The sequence below is a fragment of the Chiloscyllium plagiosum genome, unplaced genomic scaffold (genome assembly GCF_037043375.1).
Source record: "Chiloscyllium plagiosum isolate Xiang-an unplaced genomic scaffold, Cpla_swu_hap1 HiC_scaffold_2, whole genome shotgun sequence".
Taxonomy (NCBI): Eukaryota; Metazoa; Chordata; class Chondrichthyes; order Orectolobiformes; family Hemiscylliidae; genus Chiloscyllium; species Chiloscyllium plagiosum.
Window position 1 is genome coordinate 87,932,433 of NW_028270140.1, and position 25,455 is coordinate 87,957,887.

The following is a 25,455-nucleotide window of genomic DNA, read 5'->3' on the forward strand; positions in this document are numbered from 1 at the left end:
TGATCACAAAGTCATTTGGAAGTTTTATTCTGTTCCTTCCCCAGGACATGTCTTGCTTCTCGAGACCCCTACTGTGGGTGGCTGAAGGAGGGCTTATGTGCACAGCTAACACCTACAACTAAGTAAGTGGGTTTTTTTTAACGAAAGAAGTGGTGAATGGAACCAGAGAAATTAAGCAAGTGAGAGTGGCAAACTAACATAAAGTCAAGCCTTTTTGGCAAGTGTTCACTGTTACCAGAGATGTCCTTTGCAGATAGTGAATGGTTGTCCTCTTTTATTCTGGACGAGCACAACTTGGTGGGCATGAAGATTTAGCTGAGAATGATGAGGCTATAATATATATTTGCTTTTCATGATGAAGAACGTGAAAAAAATGTTTATTTTGTGGGTGTCAGCCCTCCTTCTCTCGGGCTCCTTCAGACTGTTCTCCAAATGCAGCATACAAGACGAGAAGTACAACATCTGTCAAACTAGTGCTGCTGCTGCTGAAACTGTTGTTCAGAGGTGGCTGGTGGCACTTTGTTACCTGACTTTTATACTCACAAGTGGTATTTTTATTTACACTATATTTGAAAACATGGAAGGAGTTTGGTGAACTGGTCGCCCAAAGAGACACATCTACATCTGACCAGACTTCTCATAACTATACACAAGCAAAAATGAAGGGAACATTACTGTATATTATGTAGTTGTTCTCAAATAACACAGTATCTTCCAACTGTGAATAACAGCAGCAACCAGGCATTCCTTATCTTAAGTTTGCAATGGCATTGAATAGTCTCAGTCTTTTTATTATAAATGGATGATGTTTCTTAATAAGCCCAACAAGTACATATAGAAATGTAGCTCTGTCCAGGTTTGAGCATTCAAGTGGGTGTAGGAGCAAGCTCCTCGTGTCTGAATGGTAAGGCCTGATTTGGGCTTTGAGCTTCGTTTATATCAAGCTAATCAACTGTAAAGGACAGTTGCATACATAAAGAGCCTAATATCTTTTGCACATGGACACTACTTGAGGATTTAACTAGTAGGCAGTATACTTCTGTTCATTGTGAATACGCACTTCCTGACTAGTTACTGCAGACATGGAAACTAATTGGCGTCCAAAAATTGAATGCTGTGAAGCCAAAGTTTTAATCAAATGGATCAAAATTCATTATATTATGAGGACTTTTCTACTGCTTTTCTCATGTGCACCAAATCAATCAATTTTCCCAGGTAAAGCACAAATCAATGGCTTAATTCTAGCCTTGACATTAAGCCAATTCTTTGGGTCATCTTTGTTGAAAACCTCTCCTGTCTATGTTCCATTTCTTGAATGTATGGCAAGAAATAGAATGTTTTTGTAGAATTTGAAGACAGGCCACTGTTCAACAAACTGTGGAAATGTCACCTAGAATACTTTTGTGTTGCTGGTGATGTCTGTTTTATTTGAGGATGATATGCATCAAAGAATTGGTTAAAAAATCAATAATGCAGAGTTGCTGCAACACATCACCTTGTTGCTGACCCCACTTTAGAACTTGCAATTAGGATGTAAGGTTTAATCACCAGTAAGGATCCTGGCTGAAAACTCCCTGACTGCACAATGCCCTCTCTAGGTTAGACTGAGGGGGGAATTTTGCTGTGAACCATTGCTGGTAGGTAATCTTAATAAAGGCTAAGGTCAGAGGTTATTCCTAGAATTTGTTTTCGTCAGTGCTCCAGTAGGACAATGTCAACCAAACCATCAGTTGAATGCCACATTGCAAAGTTTAATGTGCTAGTACCATTTTATCACTTACAAAAATAACATGTATCTCTCTGTTTTGTGTAGATCGTTTGATCAAGACATTGAGCGTGGCAACACAGATGGTCTGGGAGACTGCCAAAGTAAGTTTACCTACATGTTTGGGGGGTGGGGTTATTATACTTTTTTTGATGTCACTGCAAAAATATAATTTCAAGAGAATAGTATTTGTGGCATTGATCAATGCAATTCAGGGGAATATCTTGATGAGCAATATGTAATCTTTGAAGATCATTCACTCATTTTCACAAGCCTCTATTTAGCAGTTACCACATTAGTACATGGTGCCAAGCACAATTTTAAGTTTTTCTTTTGTTATCCAGTGGACAATACAGGAATGTGTATAATTAATTCTGACTTAAAAGTACCCCTCAAAGAAATAACTTATTTTGTGCAAATTATTAAACATTCATCTGAGAGGGAAAGTAAACTAGACAATGGCAAAATAATATGAGCTGTTAATAGTATTATAAATAACTAGACTTGTTTAAAATAGACTGTTTGGGAATATCTTCCGTATAAATAAATTATTAAAATTCTCATCATAAACTGGAGACAATTTTTCGCAATGTTTCCAAGTGGCTCGCTTTGGAGGAGTACTTGGCATACAAAGGAGTTCTGTACAGTTTGGATTGTACATCTCAGATTCCAATATTTGTCTTAACTGTTTCTGGACCATAAATAAAGGATCAACATTTACATTAATGAGACTATATAAATATTGTTTTCATGGAAGATAAGATATATATTAACTAGGCAAAATAGTTCTGGCATAATAGTTCTGGCAAAATGAAAGGAGTTGGTGTGGTTTCAAAAGGGTATGTGGATATAACCTCTACAGGCAATGCCTCCTGTACAGTTCAATAGAATCCCTACAGTGTGGAAGCAGGTCATTTGGTCCATCGGGTCCACACCGACCTGCTGAAGAGCATCCCACCCAGACCCAGCTCTCTACCCTATCGTTTTAACTCCACATTTACCAAGGCTCATCCACCTCGCCTGCACAACCCTAAGCACTATGGACAATTTAGCACGGCCAATCCTCCTAACCTGCACATCTTTGGACTGTAAAAGGAAATAATGTGGCATTTTGCACTCGTGCGGTCTGATCTATTATATTTTCTGTTACTTTGGAAATGCCTTGTGTATTACAGTGCCATTTTGGAATACCCCAATTATTCTGTAGATTTTGATTCATTTTTGTAAAAAAGCTTCACAAACTTAGAAATATTATGCAAGTCTGAATCAGCTTATTATGGCGAAGTTAATTGACACATTTTTCTTTTTTTTTCTTTTTGCAGACTCCTTTGTGGCACTGAATGGTAAGCATGCCATGAATCTGTTGTTTGATTAATTGGTGACATAAGCATTCAATTCATGCTGCACCCTTTCCAACTCCCCCTGTGTTTTATCAATGGTATTTACATTCAGGATGCTTTATTACTATTATCTTTTATTCCCCTACCTTCTTTAGAGGCTTTTTTTTCATTTCCACCGTTGTTTTCTTCTTAGACTTTTCAACCACCCCACAAGGTCATGAAATGTCTCGTGATACAATACATGGTCAGTGTTTCTTTTAAACCCAATTTTATTGACTTTATTCTGGAATGCACTTAGTTTAACCTTGAAGTAATCTATCCACTAATATAAATCATTTAGCTGTTTGTTACTTGTTTTTGTCTTTTATATTCAAGATTTTCAATTAACTTTTTGTAGACACTAGCCTGATATTAGACCTTGAGTTTTACTGATTAGCTCAATTATAATGCCCAGTGAGAGGTTGTCCTTGATTGACAAGAAACAGGACTATTTAGTCTAACGCACTGCACATATATGTGGCCATGCTGATTATAAGATAGCCCGTAATTGACGATATTGGATCCTTCCTTGTTTGTGACTCCATTTTCAAGTTTTTGAAATGATTGTAACATCAGGAATGGATTTTGCCGAAGTAAAACCGACTGTAGATTCATGGAAAATGCTTTTCGATTATTCCAGATATTAAAGAAACAATTAAGTGAAGCAATATGTTTTGCTTGTCTGTACTGTTCAGATTGAAGTATACTAAAACTAAGTTTCATCACGTCTCCTCTGTCCAATCGTTTTCTTCCTTTTCTCCTCCTCCTCCTCTCCTGTTCTGAAAGCACAAATTGTTACTCAATCACCAATACTTAGTAAGTGAGTCCAAGCGATTCACGGGCTCTCTTCCATTTTGGAGAATGTCAAAGATAATTCATTGCTGTCCTCCCCTGATGTTCACAGACACAGTGTTCTTTCGAAGGGGCTCTGAATAATTATCCAGAACAGGAATCCTACTTTTCATTTATCTACTGTCCTCCCAACCCAATGGCACTAAGGCAAATTGCAGCACCAGAACTAATAAACATTAACTGAGCAAAGGGCAATGATGTCCATAATTGGTAGGGCTCAATAGCACATCATATGATGAATTTGTCGACCTGAGCTGATCCATTTCAATCAGTCATGTATTTCTTGCCTATTGTACTTTTTTAGACCATCCTGTTAAATTGTTTCTAAGTGGGTAAAATCATCACTTTGTGCAAGTGCTTCTTTCTGAATCTCTTCCAATTTGCAATTGCAGTGGATGGAAAAGAGTCAAAGAAAGACAAATTCTCATAATGTTGGAGAATTCAACTCCAGTAGGGAAATATTGAGTAAGTTTTAAAGGCAGATTAGCTGTAATAATTAACCATCATGTCCTTGAATTCACACAGTAGTTCTGTGCTGTGACAAAGAAGAATTTATGCATGCTTAATATTTTAATGAGCACTATCTCATTACTGAAGATTACAGAAGAATACATTTCAAGCAATTGACTGTTATGTGCCATTTTCCAAGATATTTGTTTCCCCAAGAATAGTTCTTTTCATAAAATGAAGTATTAACAATGCAAGCTGTTCCACTCACCCCGATTCTTTCTTTAAATGCACCCTTGGGTTACACTAATAAGGTTGGCTACTAAAGCAATACATCCTGTCACAGTTGATGGTGAATAATGAAATGCTGCTGTCATAGTGATCTTTCAGCCTGTAGCGTCAAGCAAAATAAATCCCTTTTAATGATTAAGTCTTGCAGACTGAAGGACAATTATGTGGCAAAATCATTGTTAACAATCCTTAATGTAAGCAGTCCTCAGTCTTTTGAGAGAACTTTTATTACTGTCATAGTTACGCAGAGGTTCTGTCATACAGACTCAGTGTGCTGCAGGCTGGATATGAGTTGTCAATGTCTATAATTCTTAGTGTGAATTCAATCTGAGAGGGGAAATAAAGATTTACTTCACTCGTTGTAAAATAAAAAGAGACAATTGGGTTGTATTAGAACAGATGTTCCATTTTGCTGACTTAACAAAAATTCAGATACTTCGTCTGATTAGAATAGAATGACCTTGACTGTGTTTATAATAATGACAGGCCACTTCAGTTCTGCCTTTTCCACTACCACCCCTCCTACAGCAGTTAAGGAGGGTTATGATCCCCATGGGCGGATGTTGGATCAGAAGAATGTTGTTGTGTCCTCAGAAAGCATAGACCCGTACGTGGCCAACCCTCCACACAATCACCATGATACCAACGGTAAGGCCTTGAAAACACTTCTATCCTGTGGTCAGAGTAAACTCAGTGTAGCTGCTTCCAGCAAAATGCAACTAATTTGACATCTTTTCAAAAGAAAAAATATGGATTTAATTGGTTCTTGGTGTCACTCCCAAATACTTGTAACCAGGCAGCTCATCAACACGAGATTCTTTTCAAAGACAGTAAGTTCTACATCCGGAACACTCATGAGCAAATATTGAACACCTCTATTATTTAATCTATTGTAAAAAGGAAATGGAAATTTATTCAGCTTCTTTTAAAATGTTTGTTTTTAAAAATGCATTTCTCTCTGTTCCCCACTGCAAAACTTAGCATTTTCCAATAAAGCCCAATATTTGCTCCTAGGCTATCAAAAGATGCAAGCATTGTATTGACATGACTTTTGTCTAAGTTTTGCCTCATCTTTGCTCCCCATTCTTTCCAACTGTGGTTGAGCTGAGAGAGAGAGATAAGTTTATGTTCATATGTCACTCGCCCTAAATTTGGCCCAGAAGCACTCAGTGTTGACTCTGGATGATCAAAGTGGGGTAAAATGCTGAATTCATCAATGGTGATACGCAACACTTTTATAATTGTCCTTCTTTAAATTAAAAACTTTTTTTTTGGTTCAAGGTTGATTGATTAATTTATTATCACAGTCTATGATGCACATTCAAAGCTGAATGTTTAGCTGTAATAGGTTCAAAATATTCAAATTCAGCGTAAACAGAATGGTGATAAAAGTGAGAGAAGCTATGTATCTTAAAATTATAATAAAATATATAAACATGATCTTAAAGTTTATAGCGAGGCCTGAACTAGTTATACTGAAAACTAACCTCTGAGTAGACATCACAAAGCAGAGTTTTAATATTGATTTAAGGCAGCTGTTAGTCATTTTAACACTCAATCTTAGAGTAATAAAGTTTAAAAACTATAAACACTAACTTGTATAAAGAGTTAGACCGGTACCTACATGAGTCTGCTTTAATCTGTTGGCAGAAGAACTGCCTTTATGAAACTAAAATAATACACAGTAAGAAGGCTCAGTGAAATGGGAAGTAAGAATTGACCAAGTTAATAGAGTCATAGAGATGTACAGCATGGAAACAGACCCTTCGGTCCAACTCGTCCATGCCGACCAGATATCCCAACCCAATCTAGTCCTACTTGCAAGCACCCAGCACATAATCCTCAACCCTTCCTATTTATATACCCATCCAGATATCTTTTTGAACGTTGCAAGTGTACTAGCCTCCACCACTTCCTCTGGCAGCTCTTTCCATAACATGTACCACCCTCTGCATGGAAAAGTTGCCCCTTAGGTCTCTTTTATATCTTTCCCCTCTTGCCCTCAACCTATGCCCTCTAGTTCTGGATGCCCCCACCCCAGGGAAAAGACTTTGCCTATTTATCCTATCCATGCCCCTCATAATTTTATAAACCTCTATAAGGTCACCCCTCAGCCTCCAATGCTCCAGGAAAACAGCCCCAGCCTGTTCAATCTTTCCCTATAGCTCAAATTCTTCAACCCTGGCAACATCCTTGTAAATCTTCTCTGAAACCTTGCAAGTTTCACATTAGGAAAAAAAAACTCTACTCAAACCTAATTATAGGTTTGATTCCCAGTCTTTCCTACAGTACCTGATCTCAGTTGAGAGAAGTTGGTGCACTTGAATCGATCTCAACATCAGAAAGGCTAAATAAGATGAAAATCTGGATGGGAACTGTAGGTGTGAATACCCGAGAGCTGCTCTGGATTGCCCTTCATAGATTAGTAGCTAACTGATACTTGATGCTTTAACTTGCACAGAAAAAGTGGCATTTGGGCTGTGCCTCAACAAGATTACCATCAGTCAGTGTGGATGCAAACGATGTTATTTCATTATGAATAAAGAAAACATTGTCCCACAAATAGGATTTATTAATAAAAGATCCTTATCCAAGTTGAGCTCCTTTTAAAAGTTTTCAGTTCACTCAATTTTAATTCTCTTTATGTACAGTAATGATTAGTATTGAGAATGGCAGTGACCCTAGAGCCTTATTAGCACCTAAGAAGGTCAATTTAATGTTTGGTGCTCTGTGGGGTATCATTATAATTCATACTGGCAGAGCTGGAAGCAGTTTACCTCTAATGAACAACAATGGTAGCAGAGGTGACTGCATGGATCTGACATTCTGGTGTGTGGGTGTGCTTTTAATATACTAAATGATCTGTAAAGCTTGATATTGACTGCATTTAATGGTTTTAATTGGAAATGGGTTGGTTTATTTGTTTTTTTTTGTTATTGTGGTGTGGTGTTTTTCTGTTGGCACTTGAGAATTCTGTTCAATTTATTTTGCAAAATGCCACATGAGTTCTTCAATGTCAGAACTTCATGTTTCTTAGTTTGCTGATTTGCTTACTGTCACTATTTTGTTCATAAAATAAGCACGTACAATGAACTGTTGAATTTGCACTTGCTGTTTTGCTAAGTATTGCTCTGCCAAATCACCTGCTTTCTGTGTTACACCCTGGCTTCTTAGATGTTGCACCCACATGATCAGTCTCCTTTGAATTATGTTTTTTTTTGAAAAATGAATTCCCCTTGTTGCAATATTAATGGAATAATCTGGCAAGTCAATTCATGTGGGTGAGGCATGATATGTGTCCAGTGGCTTCTGATATTTAATATACTCTGGAATATTTTCAAAGCAGTTTTAAAAACAGCAACACCTTTGTTTCAAACACAACATTTTGGCTGGGCGTTTTTTAAAATTTCTAGTTCACAACATAAAATGTTTCAGAGTATGCTTCTTTCTGCTGTATTTTTGTGTGCTAAGCTAATGGTATGATGAGCCATTGCATAAAATGAACTTAACCCTCAGAACCTTCCCTTCTGCTGCCATTGTATTGAAGACCTCCCTCCCACTGAACATTTCATCTCCTTGTATGAAATGTTCCAAGGCCTTACAATCTGTAGTTTGATTCATTACTAACAACAGAAACAGTGGTGAAAACAATCACTCAACAGTGCTGTAGAATGAAAAACTCTCCTTGTTTTTCCCTTTAGGAATTGACCCTTCCTTCTTTCTCCTTGTGGATTATGCCTGCATGTCCTTGTGACCCTTGATTAGTAGCTTATGATATCTTTCAATTGCCTGAGTCAAGGATAGCCCCTCATTTCTGTTCCCACTTATCTCAGCTGCCAGATGTCTGGAGCCGCTGCAGTCGCTGTCTAGGTGATATGAATATTATAGTTTGTGTAGACAATGGCTCAGAATTGCTAGTTTACCAGATTAACTCAGAATTTCTTTTACACTTGCAATTTTTATCTCTGTGTGTCCCATCATTATCAAAAAGGATTGGACATTTACATTTCCAGATAAAGTTTGCAAATGCAAAGCAGTACATTATTTTCATCTCATTTCAGCTTGAATTCTGTCCTTTCTGCATTCTGTATTGTATTGCCAAGCCATCTGTACTTTATTATTCAGACAGACAAAAGAAACTCTTTCTTGCCACAGACATTGCTTCATCTTGAGTTCGATATTAAAATCTCCCACTGATTTTGGAGACTGGTGAGAGTGTAGGCAAAGTTTAAAATCTCTCTGGCCTTAATGTTGAGAGCTGTATTTTAGAAATGAAAATCTTATATTCACTTTATAGTCAGCACTGTTGCTGGATAGTTTCTGAAGGACAAAATTTATTCGTCCTTTGTTATATTCAGCAGAGTCAAAAAATAGGCCTTTTTGGCTCTTTGGGCTTTTTAATCTCACAAAGGTCAAATATAATAAATTTCCATTCACTGGGTATGTATGTTGTTGAAGGCACATGCTTAATCATTTTGTATGCATCTTTGGGTGACATATCAATCACTGTTGTCAACATGTATTAATATGAAGAAGTTTAACAAAAGTGCATTATTGTTTTATAGTCTCAGGTCATTCATTACAATTATTGCAGGTTGTCACCAGACCACTGCTTTCTGAGTCAGTGTGTTTATGATCTAATGATTCCACTGTAGTTTGCGAGGAAACACATGAGTGTCAACGCTGTTTACCTGCTTTGATTGATTTTTTTACAAAACATGAAGTTAATGGAAGTTACATGGCTGTATATAAGATAGTATATTGTATAGTAACACTATATTAGCTGAATGGTCGGGGCTAGAATGTCTTCCTGCCTCCCCAGGAAGTAATTTATTCCACTAAGTGCCTTTTCTTGTACTGGTGGTGTTTTAAAACTTGTGACTTCATGCCTGACAAATAATCTCTGTTCAGTGGCTGACACGAAGATGGAGTGGGGCCACATGGCTTCAGATCTTTTTGACCTTCCTCGGTAAAATCAACATCAGCCTGTTCGTCATTCTGTAAGTTTGGTGTTGAGTGGATTGCAGATTTTGTTGAATAAAAGTAGCAGTGATTAGGTGATGCTTAAAAAAAAAAACATGAGAGGCATGTTTTCGCGGCTGAATAGGAGAAAGAAACATCTGACTTGAGGCAAGGAAGAAGTTGAACTTTGGGTGAATGTGTTTGGCAGACGATGAGGATTGGATAGCCAAGGTACTCTTTACAAAATACACATGCACACACGCACACGCACGCACGCACGCAAACATACACACACACCCCACTCCACCCCTAACCACCTGATGGGGCTGGTATGGCAAACCTGCTGTGGTTGGTCCAAGCACCTTAACTGATTTAAAAACCACTCCATTGCCACTGTTCGTGGGTTCAACAGGGCATATATCCTGCTTTGTGGAGCTGCCTGGCACTTCATTCCCAGGAATGGCATTGGAGGCATTGACACTTCAGCATACCCTCGGTGGAGTGGGCATTGGGCCCTCAGCCAGGGAGGTATGGAAGCAGCATTGAGGCCAGTCCTGGGAAGGGGGTGGAACATTAATTGGCAACATTGGGGCCTCCACACTTGATGCCATGGATCCCAAGGTGCCCAGTCAGGAGAAACATCCCCTTCAAACCTCCAACTACTGCCAGGCTGTATCTGACAGCTCACCCACATGCTGTGCATTCCTTTCTCCCAGTAACAGCATGGGCCCAGGCCCTTCAATGGTTACTGAAGGACATTCATTGGCCTCCAGATGAAAAGGAGGTTCTGCAGTAAGAAGGTGCCTCCACCACCAAATCCAAGCCACCCAATGCCTGGAGAAAGAATGCCTCATCTTCCACTTTGTGACCCTCTAACCACGCGGCATCAATGTCAATTTCACCCAAGGTCCTCATCTCACCTCCCCCCACCTTTATCACAGATCCAGCCTTCCAACACAGCACTGTCCTCTTGACCTGTCCTACCTGACCATCTTCCTTCCCACCTAATCTGCTCCACCCTCTGCAACAAACTATCACCATCACTTCCCCCACCTGCATCTACCTATTACTTTCCCAACTACCTTCCCCACACCCCGCCACCAGCACCACCCTCACCCTCCTATTTATCTCTCAGCCCCCTTCCCACCCACCCCTCAGCATTCCTGATGAAGGGCTAATGCCCAAATGGCGATTCTTCTGCACCTCAGATTCTGTCTGCCCTGCTGTGCTTTTCCAGTGCCACAATTTTCGACACAATAGAAAGGCTGTCCTCGGTCCTTCATGCCTTAGATTTAATTGGTGAGAATTGGGAAGGGAATGGTTTCCCTAATCCACGTCTTCCTACTCCATGTATGGCTTCTCCAGACGCCCAGGCCACTCTTGGGGAGATTAGGTTCTGCCTCAGTGTGTCAGCTGCTAGTTTGGAAGCTGTCAGCGATATGCTGTGAACAATGAGTGCTAGAAATACTGAGGACGTCTGGTAGCATCTGTGGCGAGAGAAAAACTGTTAATGTTTCAAATTAAATCCGATTCTTTAGAATTGCATGTTCAGAACATTTTACTAACATTGCTCAAGTGAATTAAAGCCTTAACAGCAGTTGTGGGCCCGCAAAGCAAAATTGTCCATTGAATGGGCAAAGCTTACACTGTGGTTGCTTTGTCCAATTATTACAGCTTTCCAGTGGAATTTTAAAGGGATCAATGATTGGCTGCTTATAAATAGCTTTTTATACTCCATGGCCATTGTTGGCCCATGCTTGCCTTGCTTTCTCTTCACCAGCTCTCTTTCCAATCACCACTCCCCGCAGAACATTGAAACCAATATTCCAACATTACCAGCTGATGACCTGTGTTGTGATGCCCAATTGTTGTCCACATTTCAATATTTGTTTTATTAATGGCACCGTAAAAATTCAGGTGATTGTTGGCCACATTTGGAGTATTGCATACTAGGAAGGATGTGGAAGCTTTGGAAAGGGTTCAGAGGCAATTTACTAGGATGTTGCTTGGTATGGGGGGAAGGTCTTATGAGGAAAGGCTGAGGGCCTTGAGGCTGTTTTCATTCTAGAGAAGGTTGAGAGATGACTTAATTGAGATATAAAATGATACTACAGTATGTAAATGGAGCAGGTGTGAATATTGAAGGTAGTGGATCAGTTGCTGATTTAATGAACTGCTTTGACCTGTGCAGCATTGAGCTTCTTTGGTATTATTGGAGCCACATCCATACAAGCAATTGGAAAATATTCCATCATGTTCATGACATACACTCTATAGTTAGTAGATGAGCTTTGGGAAGTCAGGAGTTGAGAGTTACTGAAAAGTTTCCAACTCCAACTTGCTTTTGTAACCCCAGTATTGTGTGGCTGGTCCAGTTGGATTCTGGTCCAAGGTATTTCTCAGCATATTGGTGGTGGTGGGGGGAAGGAGTTCTGTGGCGATACTGTTCTTCAACAAGGGAATAGAATTGCTTTCTGGACAGACTTATTGCCTGGCACTCGAGTGGCATGAATATTAACAAGCTCGCAAGCTTTTCAGCTTATGCTGCATGCAACCAAGGTCTCTTTCTGTTCCTGAGGAGTTAGAAATGGCACTGAACTCTGTAATCATCGATATTCACATTTCTGACCTTGTTTTGAAGGAAAGATCATTGAGGTGGCTGAAGATGATTTGGCCCAGGCCAATATCCTGGGTAACCCTAGCAATTAATGTCCTGGGAATGAGATGATTACATATGAACAGACAAAATAGCAGTAGAAAGATACTATTAGCTCTTTCAAACCTGTTCTACAATTCAATAAGAGAGTGGCTGATCTTGTTTGTTTGAATTTCCACATTCTTATCAGTCCACAATAACCTTTGATTTTTCCCTACTTAAGAAGAATCTACCAAATAAACAATTAAAATATTCAATGACTATTTTCATCACCAACATAGGCAGAGATTTCCAAAGTCTCAAACTTCTTTTGAGAGAAAATATTTCTCACCATCTGTGTCCTAAAAGGGTGGCCACTAATTTTTATAACAGTGCCCTCAAGTTCATTGACCTCCAACAACCACTGTTTATGCTGGGTATGATTCCAACCAATGGAGATTGCTCGATTCCCATTGACTTCAGCTGTACTAGAGCTCCACTGGCCAGACCCTGTCAAATACTTAAAGAAAATGGAATATCATGGACTCCTGAGCAGTCAGAGAGCATCTATGGAGAGAGAAAAAGAGTTGATGTTTCAGGTGACCTTTCATCAGAGGACAGTCACCCTCCCCTCATTCTCAATGATGGCTGAGCAATTACAGGCAGAAAACCTTGTAACTGTCTCCAATCTGAACTGGAAGAGCTCTGCATACCACCACTGAAACTTCTCCCCTCCTGATGACTCAATTAGTTAAGATGTACAAACCAGGAAGGTCCAAGACTTAAACTCCATCTTGTAAGTACAGCATGCACACCATTAAAAGCAAGCCCAATAATGCTTCCATATGTAGATGTAGTAAGAACCTTTGAAGCCAAGATTTATTTTCTCAATTAAACTTTGTCTGGTGAAGTTGGGAGGCCATTTTGCTGCCAGAAAGAATGTGGCATAGAACTCTGACAAAGAAAGTTTATTTGCAGTAATGTTCCCTTTTATTAATTAAAGATGTTTTTCAATGCTATTGAGATCCAGATTATTGTTTCTCTGAATGTGGGGTGGGGGGAGTCCAGAATAAGTGTTTCTGAACATTCAGGATACAAAATAGACCACTTTGGATTGAGATGAGGAGAAATATGTTCACTCAGCAGGCAGTAAATCTGGAATTCTCTACCAGAAAGCCATGGAGGCCAATTCACTGTATACAATACTTAAGAAGAAAGAAATAGATTTCTACAGACTGAAGATGTTGAGGGGTGTGGGAATTGAGTGGGAAAATGACATTGAGATGGAGGATTGGTCAGAATCTTGTTGGATGGCAGCGTGGGCTTGATCAGTCAACAGGTCTATTAATGCTATTTCAATGTGTCTATTTTAATGTATCGAATAATTTATGAAGGTTGCTTTACTTTATCAAAACAAATTAGGTTGCAGGAAACAAAAGGGCAATGAAAACCTTTTTTGTGTTTTGAAAATTCAGAGCAGTTACTTGTGGCATAACTTACACCCAGTCAATAATTTTCATATAATGGTAATTCCATTTTGTGTCAATCAGTGGGCATTAGAAAACCTACTTGCTGATAAAACCCTAAAGGTATGTAGTTTCGCAAGATTCAGTTATGGTGTTGCTTCACTTAAAAGCATTCTTTCAACCACCTTATGACTCATTTATTCAACATCACTGTTCAACAGTTTGGAATTATTTATGTAAGTCATTTTGGCCAGATAAGTTTCACAAATCACCTGATCAAGAATCTGTGCAGTGACATTGCATTTTATTGACGGAAGTTGACAACTGTATTGATTTTGGATTTTAAACTTGTTTTGAATTTACAGTGTCAGAAAAGTGTCTGGTGATTTTTTTTTTCCTGCTGCAAGAGCCAGCTCTAGGTTTGAACTATAATCTCTATTGTTTTGGTCCTTGGGTGCAAGCATGCATCTATCCAATTCCAGTTCATCCCAATTTCACAGAAATGTATGTTCTGTTGGCTGCGTGATTTCAAACTCATAATTTTGAATTCCTATACACTGCTTTCAAAACTAGAAGTGGCCAGCTCCTCTAAGCACACATAAAAATACACATAATACAAAAAGCTACCCTCTCCCAACATTAAACATAACAGACCAAAAGAACAAAGTCAGGAATGCCTTTCCTCTGCCAGTAACATGTCCTCTCATTGCTTTCCTTAATGTCAGTGTTTTCTTATTCTTCCACACCCCCACCCCTCGCTGACACCTTAAAATGGGGAAAATCTGTTCTTCAGAATTCCTGGAGAAGTAATTAGTGCAAAATTACCACACTGCTCTCGTCTTGGGAAGAACTTATTCTAGTTCTTCATCCCCAAAGACAGGGAGCCTGCAGTTTATCATGTCCAATGCCTATATAGTCAAGTGTACCAAGCTAATTTCAGTTTCCAGTGAGACCAACTGCCAATGTAACCAACTTTTGTTTTCATTTTAAATATGGGAGGTGTGGAATGGATTTGGCTGATAGACTGCCTGTGGGGCACTGTCAGATTAAATGACTGAATTTGACCACCTTATCAGCACAGTCCATATTTATGGTTTGCTTAACAGTATTTAATGTGGAAGTGATACTTATGTTGAGGAAAGATTGGAAAGCTGTTTTTCTGTAGGCGAAGAAAGCTAAGAGGTGTTTTTTTTTCAAAATAATGGGAGTTCCTGACTGATAGGGAGACACTAAGCCATAGGAGTATAAGTAAGACATTCAACCGGTCAAGGATAATCAACCATTCAATATCATAGCTGATTTAATGATCTTCACTTCCACTTTCCTAGTTTCCCCGTAACCCCTGATTCCCTTATTCACTTAAAAACCTATTCCAGCCTTGAATAATCTTAATGTCTCAGCCTCAATGGCCCTGTACAGTAAGGAATTCCACAGACTCAGTAAACTCTAGGTTATCTTCTCTGGTCTAAGAAGCTCCCACAAGGGGAAGCAAGCTCTCCACATCTATTCTGTCAGATCCCTAAGAATTCTACATGATTCTCTATAAAGTCCAATAAATACAGAGCTAACTTGTTCAACATCTCCTCCGTAGGAAGATCACTGCAAACCCAAGGTCAACCTCGTGATCTTCCCTGGACTGTCTCCAATACCAGTATACCTTTTCCTTAGATAAGAGGTCCAAAACTCTTTACAGTATTCCAGCTGTGGTCTGATGAGTGCCATCTATAGTTTTAGCAAAACCTCCCAATTTTTAAACTCTATTCTCTTTAAAATAAAGGTTAACATTCCATTTACCTTCTCAGTCATCTACTGAACATATAGAGTCATAGAGTTGTACAGCACAGAAACAGGCTCTTCGGTCTGACTCATCCATGCTGACCAGATATCCTCAAATAATCTATTCCACTTAAATATTAGTTCTTCATGATTAATGCACGATGACCTCCAAATTCTTATGTTTCAGCTTTCTGCAGTCTTTTCCCATTTGCATAATATTCAACTCCTCCTTCTCCTGCTAAAGTGCATAACCTCCCACTTTTCTACATTATGTTTCAACTGCGAAGATTTTGAACATCCACTTAATCTGTCCATATCCCTCTACAGAATCTGTGTCTTTCTCACCATCTACCTTACAATCTACTTTTGTTATCCACAAACATTTTGATGGTACATTCACTTGCCTCATTCAAGTTATTAATATAAATTGTGGCCCCAATACTGATCCTTGTGGCCCTCCACTAGTTACAAGTTACCATCCTGAAAATGCCCCCATATCCCAACACCATGAGCTGTTAGCTTATGGAGTGGCCTTATGTCAAACACCATTCAGAAATCCAAATATATTGCATGTACTGGTCTCCCTTTATCTATTCTGCATTTTACCAGCTCAAAGTATTCCATTCAATTTGTCAGGCATAATTTCTCCTCTTCATGAAGCCACACTAACTCTGCTTGATTTTAAATTATGTATATCTCTGTGTCCTGTTGTTCTTGCTCATGAGAGAATGAAGAACCAGTTTGTGCAGTTTTAAAGGATTTGGTAATAAAAGCAAATGCAAGATGAGGAAGAAAAATGTTTTCACGCATCAAATTGTTGAGGTTTGAAATCAACTGCCTGGAGTTGTGGTGGTGGGTCTTTTCAAGGCAATCAAGAGGGTATTGGATGAAAAGTAAAAAGCATTACCACTAAGGTAAAATGCTCAGGCCAGCCTGCTGTTCCCTGGCCCTCTTCACCAGCGCACCTCCCTCCTGTCTGCCTGCTGCTTTTGCCAGCTTGCTGCCAGTTGTGGTGTACAAATCTGTTGGTTTTTTTAACCATGCTCCTGCTATTATGTCTTTGTGATTGTCATTCACTTAGCAAAAATATACCAGCGTCATGTCACCTGTACATGTGGATAACCATGGTGAATGACTACGCCAAAGCAACTGATTTGATGAATGGTGTAAATTTAAACAGTAGCAAAGGAGTTGGGCAGCAAATGCTAGGCCTGGTCCAGAGCAGTACTTGAGGTTTTTAAAAGCTCTGACTGAGACAACAAAACGGCTGTTCAGGAAGAGGTTTGCATGCACAGTGGGGGTGGTTTTAAAAGATATACTACTAACACAGGCAAGAGGAATGTACAGTACATGCACTGGAATTAAGGCTTAATATGTATAGGGAGATGGAGCATCTGTAGGTTTGGGGAAGGTCGTAAAGATGAAAAGATTCTGAAATTTTTGGAAGAGGAAGTAGTTAATAAAATAAGTATTTGGAATAGGACATGATCTCTCAAATCTGAATGAATTGAGAATTAGTGTATCTTAGAGCTTCGGAGGCTAGCAAGAAGAATGTTAGAGAAATTATGAAGTAACAATAACTTGGATGACTGTTTTTGTGAAGTGGCAGCTCTCCAGAATTGGATGCAGGCAGATGTGAGGTCGGAACCTCCGGTTGCCACTGAGTTTCCTTTCCCCGCTGATTGTCAAATTGCAATATTGTAGGCTGAGTCTCTCCACAACAAAACAGTTTCTGTTTTTTCCCAGTCCTGAATAGATGACTCATGCTAAATAACAGTTCTAAGATACAAATGATTACCCAACACCTTGCCCAAGTGATCAATCTTCAACTGTGAGCCATTACAGAACGTGTCAGCAGCCAAGCTGATTTTCTTCAGGCCTGCATACACTTTAGCAGAAAAAGGCATTAAATAGTATCATTGATTAAACCCTGACTGATAATGTTTCTAATGCCTTGCAAATCCAGAAACAGCAACAGTATTTCCAGTGTTGTTTAGTTGACGGATTGCTAACTCAGCACATACTAGCACTGGAAACTTGGTCTTCCTGCTTTGTTGGACAAATTACCTTGGCCATCCATTTACTCCTTGGACCAACAGAGAATTGGTCACGAGATATTTGTACAGATTCAGAATATTTAATTTTTCTTCAATGCATTTTGTTCAAATTGCATTTTTTTAAAAAAAAAAGCTTTTCAGGATACTGGAGACTTTGCTGTACCAGATAACTGATGTTGATGGTCATTCAGAATGGTATGTATGTCATAACAAAACTCATAATTTTACAGTTCACAATTGTCCTGGATAGTAAAGATCATGCATTATTTTACAGGCTGCAGTATCATGTATATATTGACGTTAATGAAGATCTCTGTTTATAAGAGAACAGAAATTAATTTCCTGTGAACTAAATTCTTCTACTATCTAATGTTTCAGGAGTAATCCGTGAAAGTTACCTCAAAGGTCACGACCAGCTTGTTCCAGTTACCCTTTTGGCCATTGCAGTTATTCTCGCCTTTGTCATGGGGGCAGTTTTCTCAGGAATAATCGTTTACTGCATATGTGATCACCGACGCAGAGACATTGATGTCGGGCAAAGCAAAGAGAAAGACTTGCCTCATTCTCGCAGGGGTTCCATGACCAGTGTCACAAAACTTGGTGGCTTGTTTGATGCTCAGACAAAGGAACCGAAACCGGAAGCGCTGCTAACTCCACTGATGCATAACGGTAAAATAGTAACTCCGAATGGCACAACAAAGATGCTGATCAAAGCTGACCAGCATCACTTGGACCTGACAGCTCTGCCCACTCCAGAGTCAACGCCAACTTTGCAGCAGAAACGAAAACTCAGCCGTGGGAGCAGCCAATGGGAAAGGAACCAGAATCTAATCAATGCCTGTACAAAAGACCTGGCATCCATGGGATCACCAGTGATCCCCATGGATCTTCCTCTCCATGCTTCTCCCAACCACATTCCAAGTGTCGTGGTCCTCCCAACGACTCAACAGAGTTTTCAGCATGAATACGGAGATCATGGAATCCGAGCAATGGAACAAATTACTATTGAAGATCAGAACGCAACGTTGGAATATCGGAGCATGAAAAGTCCATGTCACGGATTAGTTGCAAACTTAGATCAGGTGCCACCTAAAGTTCCTCAGAGGGAAGCCTCACTTGGATCCACTAATACTGGGTTGCCCCAGAATTCTCTGGGCAAGCGACTGGATGTTCCTACTCCTTCATTTGCAATGGAATATAAGAGAAATTATCCTAGCAATTCTTTGCAAAGAAATCCTCAATCATCTGCATTCAAACGAAATCACAATACTAACTCCTCTAATTCCTCCCACCTTTCTAGGAACCCGAGTTTTAACAGAGGAGAGAATCCTCCTCCTGCACCACAAAGAGTAGACTCAATATTAGTGAACGCAGGTCAGCCTCAGACACAGGCTGTAACCGTATCCAGGAGATCTAGCATCAATGCACCATACAACTCTCTGCCAAGATCTGGGATCAAACGCACACCCTCCATAAAACCAGATGTTCCACCAAAACCCACGTTTGTTCCCCTTTCAGCTTCCACCAAGCCAAATGATACATGTACATAATCACAGTGGGAGGTAGAAAATTATATGAACCCTGCTTCTTGAGTCAGTGCTTTCAACTGCAACACTAGATTTGTGTTATTTTTTTTAAAGAAAGCTGTTGTTAAGCTGAGGATATTTCTTTCCCTTCTTCCTGGAAAAAAAAGGTGGAATATTTTCTTACGACTGCTACAGCTACTGAACTCAGCATTTGAAGGCAGGATTAGCTGTTGAACTTCTGTTTGAGAGGGTTCATGATTGATGCACATGAACACGCTGGTGGGATGATGAGCCAAAAGCACAAGACTATGGCAAACATGTAATGTCTCCTTAACTCTACATCATATTACTCTCTAAGGAGAGAAGTTTAAAAACCAAGCACTGAAGAAGGTGACTCAGACTTAACATTAGCTGAAGTTTACTGTTTGCAGATACTGTGAAATGCCTCTCAGTGTTACATCCGCTTAAGCAGCAGATATCTGCCATTTAGGCAGGGCTTTGGCCTATGTCTCTGCTGTTGTCCTTCTTGTAATGATTAATGTGACTATTAACACTAATAGCTCCTGGTATTTATTATTTAAGTGCTATTTCAAAACATGACTGATTCCTTCAAATGAATTTATGGATATCTCTTTAAAAAGAATCAAAAAGAAGTCTAAAATGTAATGTTTGTAATTATTTAAAGCAAGTCAATTAACTGGAGACATTTGATGCTTTTTTTAAAAAAAAAGTAACAGTCCACTAACAGTATGGAGGTGGAAAACTGAGCTCAGTGTTTCTACTCAGCTGCTGACAGGGTTATCAAAGTGCTTGGGGAGGGGAGAAAAAAAAAAGTAAAAAGAAAGGGATATTTATTTTACTGTGGAAGGTTCATTTCATGATCCATGACAAACTGAAAGGAGGGAGTGAATCAATTAAAATATTCAGGTTTGTTCTGTTCGACGATTAGGAGAGGGAGGGAACAAAACCCTGATATCATAGACATAAGTGGAATCACTATCTATTATGAAGAGGATGTATGAGGATTAAACAGTCCTGTTAATTTTGTCAGTAATTGATATTTGAAATGCAGGCACTAGCACATCATGTGCTCGCCAACTCAATTTTGCACATGGCACAGCAAATGATAGTAATGGATGGAGTGTGCTGAAAGGCAAGCTGTTACCATGCATAAATCATACTCCTGCTATGCTGATTCTAACTGGGAATACATCTGTGACAAATCTCTTCTTCCATGTGTAAATTTGTGCCTTACAACATCAGTTGTGTACATTTCTAGCTAGTAATCTACAAAGGTTTCACCCCCTTTTTAAAAAAATGTTTCTGCTAAATGTTTGGTGTCCATTTGGAGTAAGTGCTGTCTGAAAGAATATGGGTTCTGACACGTCAATGTCCAGAGAAATCGAATTTCATTTATCATCCCATAGTCGTGCCAATGCTGACCACCTAACACCATGTAATTGCAGGAGATCTGAAACTGGTCTACAGTTCTGTGGGAGTGTTTCCTTTCATTTTTACTTCATTTCAGCTGTAACATGATGTATTCCCATTGGCTAATCCGGAAAGACAGATGTGCTTTAATAATGTTTTTACTTGTGACTGGTGGGCAATTGCTATGATATCCAATTGGCTTGTGCCTCAGTTGAAGGCACCAATAAACCTACATTGTAAATGTTATTAAATTGGCAAAGCAGTCTTCGAGCAGGCTGGTTCCTGCTGGAGTAGCACTGCTATAATATGTGTAGCCAGGAGGATAGTGAAAACCTTTTGGCACAACTGTTTCTAATTATTGTTTTACAGTTACATTTTTCAGTTTATCATGCACGCTGAATAGTGTTTTTACCTGTTAAATATTGTAGAAATAAGGTTTTTATTGATTGAGCTGTTACGAATTTTCTTTTTTTTATTTTTTTACTGACTTTTTTTGCAGTTTACTTTTCTTCAGTTGGACACTTACTTGCAAGCTGGCTAGTGATTTAGAGTGGTAGCTGGAAAATTCCATAAGGAACTAGACCAAAGTTTGTAACAAGGGTGCATACATATTCTGCTGTTGTCTCCTCCATTTCAATACTTCATTATATCAACTAGCATTGATGCATTCCTTCAGGACAATTTTTAAAATTAATTGCGCATTTTTCAGACAAATGATTTGTTGGCTGTTTCTCATGCCTTTTTTTCATTGTTCATGCTGTGCGATTGTTTGTAAGTTATGTCTGAGTGCAATTTTAATATGTTGTTTGGATTTTAACATGAGAAATTCACCAATGCTTTTTATTCAGAAATAAGTCCTGATATGTTCATATTGAAAAGCCAACAAAGTATTCACGAAAATTGAATTGATACAAAATGTAATGCCCTGAAATTTTTTTTTGGCAGTTTCTTTGTGGACCCTTCTTTGCCCCGTTGCGTGCCTTTGAAGCTCACCCTTGATATACACTCTTAGATACAACAGTCAGATACTGGTTGTGTAATATGTAAAATATTGTGATGTTGACACAATCACTTTCCCTCCGCTCCACATCCCTAACATTCAATTCACAACTCAAATGTATGTTGTAAAAAAGACTTTAATTATTACATAATGTAATAAAACAGACTGTTCTGCTGTAGTTTTATTGTATTGAATGTTGTGATTCTTCTCCAGCCATGGACATTATTGGGACCTTACACTGATTTCTGATTTATTTTGTGCTTTGGAGTGTGCTTAATCTGTTACAATACATCTGTATCCCATTAACTTTGAACTGCATAGTAGGGTGATGGAACAGTGCTCCGTTTTGCCTCATAACCAGTCCAGATGCAGAGTATAAATCTTTTTAAACAGGAATATTGATATATCTTAACATACAACCTCAAATGTCAAACAGTACCATACTCGGTGCATTTTTTTTCTTCATTTCTTACAACTAATCCTTTTCCATCTCTTTTTGAGTAAAATTACCTTTTTTTGGTGTTGAATTGTGCAAGTTTCATACCGTGAGCTTGCATTGTCCCTTTCAGCCATTGAGAGCCTGAGTTAGAATAAAGACAAGATAAACCGAGAAACTTGTCACACTCTGCAAATTCATTTCCTTCTTCGACAATATTGCTTGTTTTCATATCAGGATTCATTTGAGTGGCTTCAATACCAGGTTTGTACATTCACAATCAGGAGGTTCACTGCCTGAAGTAATGTATTTCAACTTGTTTTTCTTTGACAAAATATGCACTGCCTAAAGAAGTGGAAAATTTCAGTTAGAGTGGGAGCTGCAATTATTAATATTGTGTTTCTGCCCTTACTCCACAAGTACAGAACATAAGTACTATGAAGGATGCCAAGTTTTGTGACTATAGTATCTTGTCTTGCTGCTGTGCACACAAATGATTGCAAGTTGCCAACCTGATCATTGTGGCTTTGTCATTTCATGTTATCTAAAGGGCCATTGGGTTATGGGTAACATTGAAATCAAATGTAAAATTTGTGTGGAAATAGCTGAGGTCCCAATGATTTGGAATCTAGGCCCATTTGATCTCACCCTTCCAGAATACCAATTCTGCTCAGCAGCAGGTTCTTAAATTAGTTTTAGTGGCCCGTCTTCAGCTACCCTTCCTGAAAGTCTAATCCAGCCGCAGCTCACGTAAAGGACAGGAAGAGAGACTACTTCAGGAAAGAAAAAAATTCATGATCGAAAGGGCAAGTGCCATCAAGTCAGAGAGGAGGTTGCTTTATCCATTGAGACCATATCTACTATCAGTAACATCCCTACCAAGATCCTTTATTCAAATGAGAATAATCCAACCTTCTCGAACCTAACCTTCTAGATATGTCCCTTCGTCCCTGAATTCTACTAAATCTTCTCTGCCCCCTCTCAGGGGCATTCACACCTTTCTTAAAGTGTCGTGAACAAAACTGAATGCAACACTCCCAGTTATGATCTAATTAGAGGTTGATAAAAATCTAGCAAAACGTTAACTGATTTTGTACTGAATTCCCTTGGTCTTTGTAAAGAGTGACAGGTTAATAGACTGAACCAATATCTAACTGAATGGCAGCACAAGCTCAAGAAGCTAGTCCTCTCCCTACAAAAGTAATGGTGAGAAGGAAGCATTAGAAAACTAAAGTTGTTATTATCAAGGAGTGTTATCAGGGATGATAACTCATTCAGATTAGGAAGATTTCAGAGTATGTCCAATGTTATGTTGAGATTTGGGTGACAGGCCCTAACAATATTTTAAGGAATGCCTAGAGATGCAGCAGGAAGCCATGCAGTTCAGACACCACTGAAGTGAGGAACTCGGACGTTAACTCTGACCTTTAGGATGTAATGGGCATTGAGAAATGTGGTCTTAGTGTCAACAAACATTGCTGGTCCTGGAGCTATGGAAATAAGTTTGAGGTTTATGAGTAGATGTTTAGATCTGTTTTCTTTTTGGGAATATTTGAGGGGTTCCCTGAGTTTCAGGATGAAGGCAGAGGAAGGTTGGAAAGGGCGGAGCAGTGAGTAGCTTGGGTGCTTCTTTAGTTTTGAGGGATTCTGAGTATAGGTGGGAGAAACAACAATGTAACGGTAATGTCACTAGACCAATAATCTAGAATCCCAAGCTAATGTTCTGGGACATGAGTTTGAATCCCATGACAAGTATGGAATTTGAATTGGAGAAGAAGAACATCTGCAATTAAAAGCAAGCCTAATGGCTACAATTGTCATAAAATCCATCTTGTTCACGAATGTCCTTTAGGGAAGGAATTTACCATTCTCATGTAGTCAAACAGTAGCCATTCTGTGAGAAAGGTTATAAATAAATTTTAAAAAGCAAGTAAAAAGAATAGAACAATAATTATGGGTGACCTCAATCTTCACATTGTTTGGGTTAATCACATTGGAATGGGTAGCTACAGCAACAAATTTATATAGTGGGTGAGGTTTCCTATAGCATTACATTAGGCAGCCAAATACCTTGGCTCTGGTAATGAATTATGGGGCAAGTTTAATAAATGACTTCCAAGTAAAAGAACCCCTAGGAAGTAGTGATCATAACATGATAAAATTTGATATTCAATTCAAGAGTGAGAAACTTGGGTCAGAAGCAATGTTGTTTAACTTAAAGGGAATTATAATGAAATGAGGATAAAGTTAGCTAAAGTGAACTAGGCAGATAAATCATCAAGATGAAAGTAAGTGAGCAGTGGCAAACATTTAAAGAGGTAATTTATGACTCAACAAAAATACATCCCATTCAGGAGGAAAGATTCTAAAAGAGAGAAACTGACCACAGCTAACCAAGGAAGTTAAGGCCAATATAAAGATGAAAGAAAAAGCATATAAGGAGGCCAAAGTCAGTGATATCCCTGAATACTGGTTTATTCAAATTTTGCATTTCACTCCATGAGATAAAGAAATGGTTGAGGATACTGGGTACTTCAAAGGCTATGGGCCATGAACCATTTCAGTCAATAGTAGTGGAGACCATCTCCCTAGCCAAACTGTTCCAGTATGACTGTATTCACCTGACAATGTGGAAAATTATCCAAGTATATCCTGCATATTGAAAGCAGGACTAATCTAACCCAGCTCGTTGCAATTGTTAGTCTATACTCCATCATCAGCAAAGTCATCGAACAGCTTAGGATACCCAGTTTAGGATCCATCAGGGCCAATTCGCTTCTGACATCATTACAGCCTTGGATCAAACATGGATGAAGGAGCTGAATTTCCAAGGGTAAGTAAGCAGTAAACAGCACTATGAAACTGGAGCCAATAGGACCATGCGGCAAAGCAGCAAAAGTAGGCTATTCAGCCCATCGCGTCTTCTGTACCATTCAGTGTGACCATGGTGAATCTGAATCCTCATTTCCACTCTCCTGCCTTTTCACTATAGACATTATTCCCTTGCTGATTAAAAATCTGTCTACCTCAGCCTTGACTATACTTAATGATACAACCTCTACAATCCATTGTAAAGATTTCCACATTGGCTCCCCTCAGCAGAAACTCCTTCACAGAACTATCCTAACTCAGAGATCCCTTACTCTTAAGATGATCCCCTCTGGTTCTAGACTCTTCCACAAGGGGAAAGAACTTCTCCTAAATTAAAGTATCAAGACCTGTAAGATTCTTGTGTGTTTTAATAAGGTCAACTTGTATAACTTTTATACTTAACTCCAATGAGTACAGGCCCAAACTACTCAACCTCCTATGTCACTTCCTCCACACCTGGATCAATCTAATGAACCTTCTCTGGATTGCCCCCAGTACCTGAGGTTGGGGGATCAAAATTAGTGCCTTTTATAGTTCTAGAAAGTCTTCCCTACTTTAATA

General features: G+C 39.0%; 1 protein-coding gene across 9 annotated transcripts in view; it reads left to right on the top strand.

Moving 5' to 3' along the window:
- The window catches only part of sema6a (sema domain, transmembrane domain (TM), and cytoplasmic domain, (semaphorin) 6A), a 154,007-nt gene extending 132,242 nt beyond the window's left edge, over positions 1-21,765 (top strand). For 5 of the 9 annotated variants that reach the window (XM_043711327.2, XM_043711335.2, XM_043711319.2 and 2 more), the window contains exons 15-20: positions 45-122; positions 1,814-1,869; positions 3,088-3,108; positions 3,299-3,349; positions 5,221-5,382; positions 18,009-21,765. In XM_043711327.2, coding sequence (XP_043567262.1) covers positions 45-122; positions 1,814-1,869; positions 3,088-3,108; positions 3,299-3,349; positions 5,221-5,382; positions 18,009-19,180 — 1,540 coding nt within the window. In that variant the 3' untranslated portion in view covers positions 19,181-21,765. The remainder of the gene's footprint in view (positions 1-44; positions 123-1,813; positions 1,870-3,087; positions 3,109-3,298; positions 3,350-5,220; positions 5,383-18,008) is intronic. The other 4 variants (XM_043711361.2, XM_043711370.2, XM_043711388.2 and 1 more) reach the window with 4 other exon arrangements.
- Positions 21,766-25,455: the final 3,690 nt, after the last annotated feature.